This window comes from Hermetia illucens, chromosome 3, assembly GCF_905115235.1.
Source record: "Hermetia illucens chromosome 3, iHerIll2.2.curated.20191125, whole genome shotgun sequence".
NCBI classification, from domain to species: domain Eukaryota; kingdom Metazoa; phylum Arthropoda; class Insecta; order Diptera; family Stratiomyidae; genus Hermetia; species Hermetia illucens.
In genome coordinates this window covers 90000664-90017163 of record NC_051851.1, presented here as the reverse complement: position 1 = coordinate 90017163, position 16500 = coordinate 90000664, and the positions used below count along the sequence as shown (strand labels likewise).

Below are 16500 nucleotides of genomic sequence, written 5' to 3'. Positions count from 1 at the left end.
GATGGACCCATACATTCATCCCGTGTATCGAGAAATGGGTCAACCGAAAGCAGGGAGAATTGAATTACCACCTGACACAGTTCCTTACGAGACACGGTGGCTATAGGAAGTACTTGCATTGCTTCGAGTTGGACGAGTCTCCCAACTATGCTGAATGCGGTGCTACACCCGAGGACTCGGAGCACATTATGTTCCATTGTCCCAGATTTCTGCAGCAGAAAAGGAGGTTGAACAGCATCTTAGGGGCGGACATCGAGCCTTGAACCTGGTTGAAGAGATGCTGAAATCGGAGGAAAACTGGATGGCGGTAAATGAGGCAGTAGCCGTGGTGCAGACAAAACTCCTGGAGTTGGATCGAGCTCAGAAGGCGGCGCGACGGAGACGTGACATGGACGAGCTGGTATAGCGAACCAGAGCCTCCCCCGCGAAGTAATAATTCACGGTGGTCCCGCGGGAGGGGCGGAAGAGTGGGGGTGGTTTTAGTGGGTGCGAATCCCACACACTGCTGCAACCTGGCGCAGCAGCGTCTTTCTAAGATTTCCACCTTCATCCATAAAAAAAAACAAAAAATGTATATATATATATATATATATCGGGTCGTAATCTTGCAAGTGCAGACTGGACCGATCGAGGAAAAATTGCGGGAGAGTCGTCTTCGATACTATTCGATAGAATGCACTTTCCAAGATCAGTCCGAACATCGAACTCGACGGTAAGTGACCAAAAAACTGGCCGAAACAATGGTGGCATAATACCTTGGCTGTTGATTTAAAAGCCTTGCGACTGCATTCAGATTAAGCAAATAACAGAACAAAATGCGCAACCGATCACGACGAACCGACCACGCCTGTGAACGGGACAAAGGCTAAATAAAAAGAAGAAGAATCAATATGTCATTGCAGCGAGAACCGTCGCGTGACTGTTTGAAGTTTTTGCGACAACCGGAGATGTAGCAATGTATTTTCCCACGGCCGCACACATTCTGCGTTGAAGCACATTATCACTGTGATGTTGCCTTCATCCTATTTCAAGATTGGTCCACATAAATCTCATTTGATGAAGATATAAACTCAGGCTGCAGCCCAAATTAGTCTGGGTCGAACCTGAAAGGTGCATGATGATTTGAAAATAGAACAGATTTCAGGAGTCCACTTTTCGGACAAAAGGCAAAGTAGACCTTTCAGTTCGGGCAATATGCAACGGGCGATCCTAATAGCTGCAATCTGAGTAATTGAAGAGCGACTGAAGGACAGGCGCATCTCCACCGACAGCGATGGTAGTGGTTCGATTACCTCAAGAATGGTGTTATTTGAACCCTATGTCTCCACCATATTGACTTGAGCATATTCTTGAAGGTAGTGCATGCATGAGAAAGTGGAATCCACTTAATATTTCCGATTTTACTGCACCGCCTATGGACGCATCAGGGATTGGACCTTTGGTGCTGAGAACGAGACCTGCTACACTTATGATGCTTGCCTTTTGGGTCCTAACTTCCTTACCTCTAAGCAGGTCGACGGCTTTGTCTGGATTTGGTGTTCAGGGATAACGTTTTTCAGTGTTTATCTTACTCTGAATGAAACGATAACGGACTTTCGACGCAGGCTTGATGCTTTGGAGGACGCTATCTTAGGCACAGATGGGCGCATCCTGGTCGGGGGTGACTTCAATGCCAGGGCACTTGAATGGGACATGCCTCACACAAACTCTAGAGGGAAACCAATTCTGGAAATGGTGTCGAGAACAGGACTGGTAGTTCTAAGCACCGGATCCACCCCAACGTTCCTGCGTTCCGCTGCGGGGGAAGTATTCCAGATGTAACCTTCGCATTGGAATCACTGGTGTCGCTGGTGGACGAGTGGCGGATTCTGGAAAACTTTTCGGCAAGCGACTATCAATATATTGCCTTCAAAGTGGTGGACACAAACTCTCAGTGTGCGCCACCCCGACGCTCTTTCTGGAACGTTGCGAAGGTGAACACCGGGAGGTTTGTCGAAACTCTTGGAACAGGTGGGGCCGCGCTGGAGGGTACTCCTGGGGGCGGTGGGGTTGCAGCCGAAACTGTCGTAAATTCAGTTATGAACCTGAAAACGACAGCCTGCGAAGCCTCCATGCCCAGGAGGACATCGATATGTGACAAACCTTCTATATGTTGGTGGACAGTGGAAATCGCAGAGCTCTGGAAGGAGTGTCACAGGCTCCGCCGCTTAACACAACGTCTAAACGACCGGGACGAGGCATGTACCATAATGACGGAATAAAAATCAGCCAAAGAAACCTCCGAAGCGCAATAAACAAGGGCAAAGCTCGCTGCTGGCAGGATCTAGTCGACGAGGTGAATGGGGACCTGTGGAAACTGGTAACCCGACAAATCGGGGCTCTGCAGAAACCTTGTTCACTTAAGGCCGTGCAGATGGATCGCATTGAATGGACACTATTCCCTGCGCATCCCGTATGGGATGATGACGTCAGCGCGGAGCGCACTAAAGACTGTCCACTTTTATCTATAAAAGCGTTGGAATAGCAGTCCTCGCTATGAAAAGTAAGAAGGCGCCAGGACCCGATGATATTCCAACAGAGGTATACAAACTGGTATTCCAACACCGACTAGACCTGGAGGTTACGTCTGGGGTAACACATGGATCCATCCAGTCAACTTAAACTCGACATGCCACAAGTGTCGCGCCTGGTCGGTTATGCAGATGATGTCGCGGCGCTTGTTTCTGGATGCACTGTCGAACAGGTGCAAAGCAGACTCGGCATATTGATGCGACGAGTAAGCGCATAGATGACTACTCATGGTTTCAACCTTGGACTGGAAAAAACCGAAGTAGTCATCCTGACTAAAAAGAGAATTCCGACCCTGCATCCCATATCGTTGGGCGAGTCGATAATCAAAAAGCAGCGGTAAAGTATCTCAGGGTGACTCTTGACTCAAAGATGAGCTTTTTTGAGCAAAGCAGCAGTGAACAAGGCTGCAGCTGAAGCTTCGGCGTTAAGTCGGCTAATGGCAAATTTTTGGAGTCCTATGTCTAGCAGGCGATGTATTCTGATGAGTGCAACGCAGTCTGTCCTGGTCTAGGATGCAGACGCTCTTGGCAAGGACGTATATCGAAAGCGTCTCGCGTAAATACAGAGGCGAGCTTTGCGGTGGCATTTGTCTATCGCACAGGCTCTGAACCGGCCGTTCATGCTAAGGAGCGTCAAGCCATATATAAGCGCAAGAGAGAAGAGTCAAGGGAGGTGGTTGCTCGTGAAGAACGGCAACGCACCCTAGACGAGTGGCAACTCTCTTGGCAGAATGAAACTAGAGGCAGGTGGACTGCGCGGCTCATCGACAATTTAGGTGCCTGGCTGAATCGGAAACATAGTGAGACTAGCTATTTCCTTACCCAGTTCTAAAGGGGGCATGGAGGTTTTCTGTTTTACCTGCACAACATTAAAAAGGCACGATATCCGGATTGTGTGTTTTGCAATGGAGTTGTGGACGCCGCCCATCACATTTTTTAGCTTGTGAAAGGTGGGATGGGAGTCGTCAGCAGCTCTATTTAGACACAGAGGATCTCTCTCCAGCCAACATTCTCGATTAGATGATGAAGAGTGCTGACAGGTGGACCCATGTTATCCATTATGTTCGGGTTCTTCTCGTTGCAAAGAAGATAGACCTCAGCCGGTGGAGGAGCCGGATGGCAGGGGGTTCCTTGAACTGACAGTTCCCTTCCTCCTCTCCATTCCCGTTGGTAAATAGAATTCCCTGGTTTGAAGGTTCCGCGAGGCGGGAGAGTTCGGGGACTAACCCGAAGTAATATGACAAACGGTTCCATGCTAGCTCTCTGACGATGAGGAGGTAGTTCGACGACGTACCGGTTATGAATGTTTAGTTATTATTGAGTAGATAATATGAAAATTGAAAAAATAATTCATGAGATGACGCATGTTAGCGTTTTTTAGTCGTTATCATAGTTGATGACGATGACCAGGATGCATTATAAGTTTTAGTATATCAAAAGGAGAGATCTGGGGCAAACAGGATGCATTGTAGAAACAAGGGTGGTTGAGGTCCGGAAAACCAAGGTTCAGTATTCCTTCGAGTGAACTAAAAGTTGTCAGCAGAAAGCCGGTAGCAACTTGACGCAAGAGCACATAGAGGCCGCTCGGTAGTTCAAAGGAATCTGACACCGCGAGGATCAAGTATTTCTCGGCGAATCTACTAACGATTGCGAACAATTAGGGCGCCAAGGGTAATGATAGATCAGTGCAAGAAACACGAACGGGGATGGAAGGAAAGGCCATACCGCGAAGAAACTGATATAGATTATAATCTGACTCTAGCCTCCTCAAAGAAATATAAGAGATCATCAATCATGCAAGGATCTCTACCCAAAAAGATTTGTTGAAGGTTAAAAAGCTTATTATACCAATCGACCAAACTTGTGGGACTAGAGTCCAGATCCTTACAGGCCTCTTCATTGGCGAATTCATTTAATGGGCACCTCGCATGCGCCGGGCAGTATAGAACTTTTAAAGACTTAAAAAGGGAGTCAGAAGCAGGGCATGTATTTTGCCCTCTAGGTGATGCGAGGGTGTAGTTTGTATAAGTAATTTGCTTTGTAAGCATGGAAAGAGTTTATAATGATAGCGATCTTCTCTTTACTCATCCTAAAAGCCTAACTCGAAACACAGCAAAACATTCAGCCGCCAAAACTGAACTGACATCTAAAGAAAAACGTGGCCATTGTCACTGTCGAACCAACTTCTCCATTGCAGGAAAATAAGGATCGGGTGGATTATTTGCAGATTACGGCAGAAGGCTGTTACAACCCGCTATCGATGAAGGATTTGAGTACTGTGCCCACAGCAGACCACCAGAGAAAAAGGCACCAGGATCGGATGGTATTCTCAACGAAGTGTTGAAACTCGGATGTAAATACATGCTTAACTTGCCACTCAACACATTCAACGCATGTTTGACAGCGGGTGTTTTCCCTCCCATTGGAAGCTTGCGAGACTTTTGCTGATAATCATGGGCAATGGCATCCCTAAGGCGCTGTCAGCGTATCGTCCGTCCAGTATGTTGGCTGAGCGGTAAATGTCCCTGATGTACACATTCGCTATTGCTAGTAAGTGATGCTCCTTGTGACCCCAGACGTAAGAAACGCCTTCAATGCCACGAGATGGTGCCACATGTTTCAGGCACTGGAAAATCGTTTCCATATTCTCGGCTACCTACTGCGGATGTTGAGGGACTCTTTACAGGCCCATGCCACACTCTACCAGTTCCGGAGAGGACAGCGTCGAATGAAGGTAACATGGAGGGCGGCTCAGGGCTCTATCCGTGTTCCGGACCTTTGGGACGCCCTATAAAATATTTTTCTATCACTCGAGATGCCTCATGAATCGCATCTGTTTGGACACGCGGATGATGTTGCGGTGCTGGATACCGCACGCGCAGTTGAGCAAGCTCAGCGTACATTGGGAATGGTGATGCGGCGGATAAGCAAATAGATGGCTGAACATGGATTCTTCCTAGATCTGGAGAAAACCAAACTCATTGTGCTGTCCAGTCAAGGAGAGGATTCGGACATTGAGGCTGGTGAAATCATCATCCTGTTGAAGCCGACAGTGAAATACCTCGGCATCATGATTAACACGAAAATGAACTTCTTCGAGCAGATTCGAAACATCGGAGCCAGCAGTAATGATGCTAACAGTAGTTATTCCGATCGCCCTACATGCTGCTGAGCAAAAGTTTACATGCCTCAAAAAAGGAAGAAGAAATAAGGAAGTCGTCACTTCTGAAGAGATAGCCCGTACACCCTGCGCATAGCAGCAATCTTGGGAAAAAGAATCGAAGGGCAGGTAGACTGTAGATCTCATCAAAGACGTGCGAATGTGGTTCAATCAAAAACACGGTGCGGTTGACTATTACCTAACCAAGCTGATCAGGAGAAATGGGTATTTTCAATCTTAAACGTACACAATTGGGAAATCACGGTCGTCCGCCTCCATTTGTTGCAAGAATGTGGTGGATGCTGCCTATCACATCTTTCTCTTTTGCAACAGATGGGAGTGCCATTGTCATCACCTTTCGATGGACGGCGTTTTTAATCCCCGGACACCATAAGTGAGGCTATGCTGCAGGGTGAGGATACCTAGAGTCGAGTGATACGTTACAATCAAGGAATCCTTAAGGTGAAAACGAGGGAGATGGATAGGAGAAATGGCAAGGGAGCTAGGGCGATAATAGTACCTCTGTCACTTACCTCAGCGTCGCGCAATTTTTTTCTAAGGTCAGATTAAAAAGGGCCCATAATAGAACATCCCCTTGTCTAAACCTCGAGATCTATTTAGGGCTTTATTAACGAGAAGTTGGTGAATTCTACGTTTGATTCAGTCTTACACGACCAACATGCGAAAATTTAGGATGTACGCAAAAAACCAACACTTAACAATCTCCATTTGCCCGCCTGTATTAAAATAGTACTTTACTGTTTGTATTTACTTACTTTGATAAGTCTCCTCAGGACCTTCAGGCTGGCTCAGCGGATTGTCTACGTCAAATGCTTGGGCGACTCTTGGAATCATATCAGACATATTATACATATCTTTTATAATATTTTCAATTAAAGCCAGGAAGCCATCGTTCGACTGTGGGTCGATGTTCGGAATATAGACGACTGCTGGTTCTTGTAGTTCCATCTTGACTTCGAAGATGGGTGCATCGTAATCAAAACGATTCTCCATTTCGAACTTCAGATACTTAATACTGTTCATTATTGCCTTTATCAATTCATTACCAACAATTTCGTCGACATAGACCTCATAATCGCGCCACAAGAGGCGGTCCTCTGGTGTCAGTGTGACTTCAGTTAAAGGTGCAACACTTTCTTCCCCTCCCTACAACCATAATTTTTAAGATAAATACATTAGTCCATTTAAGTGTGACTACCTCTTGTTCAGAGGCGATTTCCTCGGGATGCATGTCCAATGGGTGTAAGCCGAACTCTGTTGGTTTCTCCTCTTCACCTGGGAGGACATCAGTGTAGTCTAACCTCACGTTAAAAAACAGTTTCATGTTTATGGTCATAACCTTCTGTATAAGCTCCTTTGTCTCGGCACATGCCTTGAATCTTCTCTCAATGATGCCAGTGCGATCGTCGATATCGAGTAAAGCCTTTGTGTTGCCATCTTTTCGCTGATACATGGGAACGTTGCCCCAACTCCTAATGCTTTTTCTAATAGTTTCAATATTCGCCTGGGACTTTAGGACGCGGTCATGCAAGTCTTGAACTTTTTCAAAGATCATGTTTATGTAAGTTTGCTCTGTAAGGGATCCAGAATAAAATAATTATTTTCAGAGGAAAATGAGAAGGACGTGAAAAAAGTCTGACGAAAAAGTGTCCCATAGATTGCCAGACACAAACCGAAATTAATCCACGTAATTGTTTCAAATGATGGTTGCATAACTTCATCCAGGGCCTCAATTTCTTTTTGGACAAGTGCCAGCTCGCACTCGTGCGTTGTGTCATTCACTTCATTGTACCACTCAGCAATTCTGAATAATTTAATTCGGGCCTCCTGCAAATGAAACATACTAAATTAAGCTCCAAGCAGCCGGCAGGGAAGCAGTCGACCCGGAACTACTGTAGCCGGACGTACCCATAATTCTTCATCCCGTTCATAGAATTCTAGAACGTGCTCGGGTATTTCAAATCCCATCAGCTTAAGGTTTTTAATATCCCGTAGTGCTGTTCGTAACTGTACCGTTGCACATATAATGGAGGACAAATGGGATGGTCACGTTTAAAATTGGATGTTTATGATAGCAAGCAGCAGGTGAGCGCTAGTTACCTCATCGTTGAAATTGAGAAATACTTTCTTTCCCTCTTTCCGCAGAATACAATTCGCCATACCCTCGTCAATGTCCTTCACCACATCCTCCCGCCATTTAGAGATGATTTCTTCCTGAAAGCCGTCCATCAATGCAATCATTGTATCGTGTCGCTTCATTACATCTTCGCCAAGTTCGTTTTCGAAAAGCCTGTTGGGATTAGCATTTAAATACAGATATACATAATTTGCGGGCTTGAATGAGGATTCCAATGGACTTTTTTCGATGATGAATTGAGATTTGTATGATAAGGAAAGTATTATATTTGCGCGCATTGACTTGGGATACTTATTCAATAATATATATTCAAAAAAAGTTTTTATTTTTCACATTGTTTTAGACTTTTTCAACGAAATTGACACATATATAGATATGTACGTCTTTCCTTTCCTTCGAAAATTATTGCTGCGTTATAAAATATAGGATAAATATGTGTAGTATAGCGTGTCAACCACACATACATGCCTTTGTTCGTGATTATCTGAAATCCCTTTCAGCACCCTACACGACTTTCCCAGACGCTCGCACTCCTCCTCCACTGTTCTGCGCTAAGTGTCCTTGGGGCGGCCCACTCGTCGGCCATTTTGGGAGAGTAGATTCCACTGCATGGCGTAGCCCGCAATTCAATTGTCGCCCCTTTTTAATGTGCAACCTATCCATTTCCGACTTACAATCACAGTGCGTAGGAGTGGCACGCCTGTGCGCCGACCAAGTTAATCGGCCAACATTCAGTTTGGTGCCACCGTCGGCGGAAACTACACTTCCTAGATCTACTAATTGATCGATGCTTTCGATGCCCTTCCCATTAATGGAGATAGGGAGAGTGCGTTGGTCTTGTTCGTGTTTATCTTCAGTGCAATTCTAATTGCCTCGTTTTCCAAATCCAGCGCTATTTGGCCAAGGCCCATGATCCAGTGAGCGAGAAAATAAATGTCATCAGCCTTATCGAGGTGTTTGAGGATAGATGTCGTCTTCCACCGATAATAAGAAGAAATAATATCGGTGACAGAATACAACTCTACGGACTCCACGTTGGACCCCGAAAATCCTCACAGATTGTACCTCGGTGCAGCACGTGACATTTTGCGCCATCATATATCGCTCTGATAACAGCTATTAGTTTCTCCGGAAAGCCCTCCTATGTAGAGCACTCCAGATACACTTCCTGTCCATACTATCGAAACCTTTCTCGAAATCGATGATGAGCCATTGCAGCGAAGATCTAAATTTCGTGCATTCGCTTATGTGGTCAATACAAGAGGATCCGAAGCGGAAACCAACCTGCTCTCTTTCGATCAAGCTTCCCAGATGTTATTTGATGCGTTCTAGGATTATTAAAACTATTATTTTTACGAAGACAGGGAGCACACAGAAACCCCTCAAATTGTCACAATCAAAACGGGTGCCTTTTTTCGGAACCTTGATGATCATCCCCTTCTTCCAATCTCTAATGAAGGTCTTGGATTCCCCAAATTTTCGTACGAGTGAAAGCAGCGGATCTGCAGTAACCCAACGGGATTATTCCGTTTTAGTGCATTACTGGTCGAAATAATTCTTCTCCTGTTTGGAAGAATATTCCGTATCCGCATGTTATGGTGACTTCATTCAGAAGAGGAGGAGTCTTACTGTATGTGATACGATTAAGAACTATGGTGAAGTATTACTTCCACCTCTCCAGTTGTTCATCATTGTGGGTGAGAAGTTGACCCTTGACATCCTTCATAGGACCATCGAAAGATTTGCGACCACAAGATAGATCCCCTACTGTCGTGCGACAACTGGGTCACACAAGCGGTCGATGTTGAACTTAGTCCCCCCCCCCAAACCTGCAAGAAGTGGGGGATGCAACCCGCAAGTGAATGTTATCGACCATCAGACGGTGATCCCTTCTGAAAAGATTTACCTTCCGCTTGTAGATACAGTCCATATCTGCATGCTACGGTTACTAACCATTTCATTGACAAAAGGAGGAACCTCGCCGGTGTGATACCCGTAAGTATCATGCTAAAGTGTTCTTTCCACCTCTTCAGTTGTTCATCGTCCTGGATGAGAAGTCGACCGCGGAGGTTCATTACATGCAACCACATGCAAGCGCTTTCGTGATGCGGTATACATTTCTGAAATCATTGCGATCTGCGACATCTTCCATTTTCCTGACCAGCGGAATAGCAAATTCTCATTTATCATGGCGTACACTAGGCTGGACTTTTCGAGATTTCGATCGGCGTCGAAGTTCGAATGGGTCACGCCCGTCATCGCACGCATCGGTCAGTAGAGTCATCGATCCGCTTCCACGATTGCGCAGTAAGCCAGATCTTATGATGCCCCTATGAGACTTGGCTGACGACCTGTGTAGCACCCGAGAAAAGAGCATTTTTGCAGGCAGCTCAATACTCATCGATATTTTCAGGTGGGTTACTCAATATATCTGCGGCCCGATCAGCAAGACAGCTTCCCCACTGTCGAGCGGTTATACAAATGGTCGATGTTGAGCATAGCGGGTCGCGAGAACGGCCAGTAATTCATAATGCCACTTTCATTCCCCGTTCTCCTATGAAGGTACGCTCATTGCCATGCGGGGGAAACTTAGAAAGGAAGATTCTTTGCGGGCCAGTTGTGCAACCTAAAGCCAACCAATAAACCAAACAAAGATGCAAAAACAAAAGTTATAATTAAATTTCAATTGTGATGATCCAATCCTGAGTGTAGAAATCCACCTTCTTCAATACGGTCAGGTGAGAGGTCACCGATATGACGGTGGCATCTTCTGACATGGGAGCTCCTTTTCAAGAGTTGAGAATATCGACCGATGTCAAGTTCTGAGATGAAGGTTGTGCCATTTTAGAAACTTGCACTGTTTATTTTCAATCCCAACAGTTGAGACTGAAAATACGGTTAACTGAGATACACGTAGAAAAAGGAACCTTTAATTTTTGCACCGTAAAGAAGTGATGTTTGTATTTCAACTGAATTCTAACACATTACTCACGGAGACAGTTGTAGAAAAAGGAACGTTAAACTATCTTAAGAAATTTAATAGCAACGGGAAAGTAAATCCGAGGAGCTGCACCCCGCAGAGGTTACTGTGAGAAGACCGATACCATACCGCACCGACGTCTCTGCTGTGGCGCCACAGTGACAACGAACGTGCCGCCATAGGCCGCATTAACAGCGCTAGGTTCGCCTTCGCTGCTTTATCTAAAATTTGAAAATGAAGTTGTTTCAATGCGAGCATCAAGCTTGAGTTGTTCTGCGCCAATGTTTTCTGAGTGCTGTTATATGAGGATAGCACACAGATTCACTAGTGCTTCTCGCTAACACGTGGTTCTGCTATGTCGCTATGTCTAAATCAGTATAGGGGTCAATTACTGGTACCGAGTTAAGGAAGGACGACAAATACATTACTGGCTATGCAAACCACTTTCCCTTAGTAGGTGATAAGTGAGTTGCCCTTGAATCACATGGCGTAACAGAAGAAAAGAAAACTATGGTCACACGACTGTTTTCACTGCACTTATGCTTCACTTACAATGCTGGGAACACTTTCTTCTTCAGTAGAAAGTGGAATCTCACTCACAGGAACTCTTTGCATAGTTTATGAATTCACTTAAATAGCGCAGAAAGTTTGCTCATTTATTGCAAAAGATTTTTGCAAACGCGCGAAAAATTTGAAAATTATGAGGTTTTTTTAAAGGAAAATTATGAGGTTTATAAAAAGAGAGTAAAAGTGTCTGTTTGCAACTTACGGAAAATCGAGTAGTGGAAAATCATTGTATGGGACCATTAAACGTTGCCGCAATTTCCGTAGCCAAAGGATTGTACCTGATATAGCCGGGTAAGCAGGATCAATTGGTATTTTCTATTTTTAGAAGAAAATAATTCAAATGCTCATAACTAGGGTACATTTTTCTACTTACAGCAGCTCCAAATTCATTGTAGGCCCTGACCCCTGAATCGAAGGCGAATTTCACTTTATCCAATTCTATTGCGAACATTTCCACTATCGCATGAATAGCATCCATAATTTGCTCCTTAATAATATCTCGATGCAGTAATGATCCCGCCAGCTTTACAAGCTGGGTCAGTTCGCCAATCTCAAAACATTCCAAAAAAGCTCGTTCAAACTGAAACCCTAGTTTTCGCTCAAGAACATCCGTTTTTGCTTTGAAGCGCACCCGCTCTTTTTCGAAATCTGTAAGACTGGGATCAGGGTCGAGTGGATCGAATTGGATATTGCTCCATTCCCGATATATAGTGTTATATTCCTCAAATATGCCTTGAACCTCACGACTGATCTGACTTCCACGCAATCCACCGAATTCCATTTTTTCTAGTTTGAGAATCTCAACGCCGGTGTCGAAAATTACTTGAATCTCTTCAAGCCTCTTCAGAAACAAGTCCAACCGGTAGAAAATTTCATGCGGCTCCCATGTCCACAGTTGAGCCTTTGATTCTGGGTCGGTTTTGAACGTTTCGAGTTTTTGCAGATACTCTCCGTAAGACTCCCTGGGGTCAAGATGTTTATTTAGGAGTTATTATAGTTTATGCAAATTCATGTAGTCTCACTTATAGTAGTTGAGGAGTTGTATGGTGTTGGTTACTTTGTGGAGGGCCTCGTCGATTTCGCCTTGGAAAAGTGAGCCGGGATCCAGGCTTCTAGTTGCAGAATTAATCAGCATATTGTGAACAAACTTGAACAATAAAATCATACACTCATTAGTGCAATGATATTTTGAGTTCGCCCACACCAAGCATATGATGTGCAGCAACGGCTTGAGATGAGGCTTGATCTCATCGAAGTCGTGCGTCTCGAACTTATCGATGAATTTTTTCTAAAGCGGGGTAACAGTAAAGCATGCAAATATATATCTGTAGCCTTTACATGTCATTTTTTACTAAACTTACCAATGGCGTATAATACAATGTGATATCTCTTGCTTCTGTCAATGCATCCAAAATTAGTTGAAAAGCCTCCTTGAAAGCTGTGAAGTAAATGGACTTGGTTGCATACAGAATTTGGCCAGTGGTCTTAATTCGAACGTCGCGAAACTGATCTGCTAAGTTCTCCAAATTTTGCCAGCGTGTGTTCCAGAACTCAAATAGATTTTGAGGCACTGGGTTCGCTTCTTTACTATAAATAATTTCAGCTGGTCGATGTCGTACGTAGTCTGCTACCACCTTGCGCCACTTAAGTGTGATGCTTTCCAGTGAGTCCTTGATGGCGTTTGTAAATTTCGAGAGATTTCTGCATTGAAAAAGGAATTTCAATACTTATCGATTCGAAAGTAGAATGCACGATGTTGACTCACCCCCTAGCAATTTGAGGAGCGATTTTCATCACTTCGTCTATTGTGATCGGCATGGGCAAGATCGTTCGATTTATCATAATTCCTTTGAATTCCGCTATATTGTTACGTAAATTTTGAATTTCCATTTGAACATCTTTTTCAATGACGGCCGTCCACCCTTCATGATTTTGGGGATTGCTCAGAATTGGGAGGAATACATTGTCAACCAACACCGATAAATCTTCCAGAGGTTTCGGGGACACGTCGCCAATAAGGAGGTCCTAATCATAATTAAATTGGGTGTTTTGTTCATGTTATATAATTTTTGATAATGCCTACCATTCTTATGTTGTCATTAGTTATTTCCATTGGTACTTCCCTGCGGATAAAGTAGCTCACTTTCGATTTCGGTTTTTCCGGAAAATTAAAATATGGCGTTAGAAGTCCAGCCGCCGTTACAGTGAATATTAATCGTTCCTGATTTGGATCGTCCAGAAAAGTCATCACTAGTTCCTATGAAAAAACAAAAAGTTAAATACATGTGATCCTTGCCTCCCCAACAAACGAAATCTCTGGAAAACATAATACAAACATAAGTATATTGCATCTCATAAATTGAGCTACACTCTACCAGGTAAGGTTCAATAATTATGATAATTGTAACCATTACCACCAATCGGACCTTGAAATTATGCTATGGTGCGAAAAGCCTTAAGTCCAATAATTTCCTAAGAACTCCCTTTGAAGTTGGGAAGTGCATTGTACCCCCTAAAGCCCCCTCTGCAGTCCTCAACCATAAGCAATACTCTACGTCGTTAATTGCAACTCTTAAAAGATACCTGCAAATGCAATCATTTTCACCTCTGCACGGTAAAACTAGGACATTATCACGATTTACGAGCACTTAAATGAGGTGGCGATATGGTTTAACGGCGGACGTAGGTAGTTCAATGCAATGCTTTCAAGTTAAGGGTTCTCAGCATTTGGCAACCGAAAGGAGTCTGCATCTACTTCGCCTTCGAGGCAAATTAGTTGGGAATAAATACCATGCAGCGGACTAATGGAAGTACCATGTTATTTATGATATAGTTACCCTCATTTCCTCAGTGGCCATCATTTTGTTCCATTTTTCCTGCTTCAGTCTCATCGTTTTCATTATATAGTTCATTATAAAATCGAGCCGTGTGTCCACCTTTAAAGATTTGACTGTTCCACCTTCGCTTTTGATAGACATGTTGACCTAGTCCTTTACACTCTCCTGTCTTTGTTATTGAATTTAGAATGTTCTCCTTTTATGATGGCGCGTTTTTATTTGTGTACGATGTTGCTACTTTCTGCGTCGTTTAGTAAATTGCCCCGTCTCCTCGGTGACGATATGAAGTTTAAAACAATTAAATTAGTTTCATTTGATATTTATGCGGCCAGATTGCTGAGTCGGAAATTGGGTTGTTAAGTATCTACTATATGAGTGTAAGGAGTCCCACTTTCCTATAACGTCCACTTTACCAGTAGCAATTTCTACGGTGATTTCAAGTCTTTGTAAATTCGCTACAGAAAATGTCATTAATTGTTATTAATCAAGCATGCATTTGTTCAGAAAGAATTAATAGGTATGAAGACCTTATGTGGACATGGATTCTGGTAAATATAAATCATGTACTCAGCCCTTTACAGACAGCGAAAAAAAGCTACCAAGTTAACTCTGCTGAACAATTTGGAAATGTTTACATTGGATGTTAAGAAACGCAGAAGTACTTTCAAACGTCGGCTTTCCAAAAAGGCTATTGTATCTTTGTAGCCTTAGGGCCCAGATAAGTAAATTCTAGATCTATAGAAAGAAAAGGTGGCAACTGTCACTATAATCCGCAAGTATAAGAGAGAGAAGGTGAAGCAACAGTTCAGATAAGTTGAAACAGAGTCAACTCACTTTCCACTCATGGCAAAAACTATTTGATCGCATTCTTGCGAGTTTTAAAAAATATTTTTGGACGAATTTAAGGAAAAAATCCTCAAGAAACTGTAATTTCATCTATTGTTAACTTTTTGTCTTATAGCAGGCTTTTGCGACATTTGCGGGTATTATTATTTTTCAAAATCATTTTAATGGTAAGGTATAATTGACAATAACGCATATATTAATAAAATGACTGAAAAAACAACCTTATGAACTAGCAAAATGAAATTTTATGGCCAATATGGGCACTCATCTTCACTGGCGATGGTTGTGCCCGAGTTGTGCGAATCGCTGTGGTCATGACACCGAAAAATAATTTTTGACAGCGAAAATTGTTTTTCGATGTCAGTGAGGATGGAGTTAAGGAAGGATAGAAAACTCAATGAGAAACTTTGCACCGTCAAAGAAACTTGAATAATAAAAATAAAATAAAAGAATGAATTATTTTACTAAATTGTTGACACCCCCAAAAACGAATCACAAATTAAAGAAAATACTGAAAAACGGGCAACTGAAGTCTACTTCCACGGTGTTTACCTTGGCATGCGAAAAGTGAAATTCAACTGGTCGAAATGTTTGAGAAAGTTAGTGAGTAAAGCGGACGGACTGCAGTAAATTTTTCGTCGCACTCCAGTGTGATTTATGGTCTAAAATTGATCGGATTCATGGCAAAAATCAATTGAAGACAGTACTCTTCTATATTCTTTGAAGTGTTCTGTGTTAAGTACCGCCAGTTCGTCGTTGGTAATACTGGAATATAATAATGGAATATCCACGTTATTTCAAACTAAAATAATTGTCGGCGGTAGTCACTTAGACTTCTATAACGTCTCAACCAACGATAGAACTTCGTACTTGTACAAAATCTCCAACCAACTTCAGTTTCTTGGACTTCTGCTTCACCTTCACAAAGCTGAAGGATACCAGAGAAAGAACGTGCCATTCAATTTATTTCATTTGTATTTTGTTCAAACACAACTTAAAATTTATTGTTAACATATTAAAAAAAAAAAAATAACATAAATATCAAGAAAAGGAAACGCTTCAAGATACGGCGCAAGATAATTTTTTTCTCCACTCTGTCGTTCTGCTCTTTTCTGCATTCGTTCCGCTTGCGTGTTTTTGATTTCTTGTGGATAGTTGTACGGGTGCCGCCGTTTTGGTGTAGGAGCCCGGCAGCGTGGCTCCTCCAGCGTGATGGACAATTCGCTTGGCCGGCGTCACAATGGACGCCATTCGCTGCAAACACCCGCTGCTCGGGTAAGATGAGGAGACAGTTGAGTATGACACGGCTAAATTTAACCACTTGCTGACAGAGCTAACGCTAGATGGCTGTACGTCAAGACAAATGCTCCGCGAAATGAAGC

General features: G+C 43.4%; 1 protein-coding gene across 1 annotated transcript in view; it reads right to left on the bottom strand.

Annotated features, from left to right (window-relative positions):
* Window positions 1-14413, bottom strand: part of LOC119652057 (dynein beta chain, ciliary-like) — a 62880-nt gene extending 48467 nt beyond the window's left edge. Inside the window, exons 1-12 of the mRNA XM_038055994.1 lie at window positions 14273-14413; window positions 13519-13692; window positions 13201-13460; window positions 12797-13136; window positions 12458-12723; window positions 11809-12397; window positions 11638-11750; window positions 7852-8041; window positions 7660-7758; window positions 7425-7578; window positions 6950-7323; window positions 6507-6897 (exon numbers count right to left, since the gene is read on the bottom strand). Coding sequence (XP_037911922.1) covers window positions 6507-6897; window positions 6950-7323; window positions 7425-7578; window positions 7660-7758; window positions 7852-8041; window positions 11638-11750; window positions 11809-12397; window positions 12458-12723; window positions 12797-13136; window positions 13201-13460; window positions 13519-13692; window positions 14273-14413 — 3091 coding nt within the window. The remainder of the gene's footprint in view (window positions 1-6506; window positions 6898-6949; window positions 7324-7424; window positions 7579-7659; window positions 7759-7851; window positions 8042-11637; window positions 11751-11808; window positions 12398-12457; window positions 12724-12796; window positions 13137-13200; window positions 13461-13518; window positions 13693-14272) is intronic.
* Between the last annotated feature and the right edge of the window lie 2087 nt (window positions 14414-16500).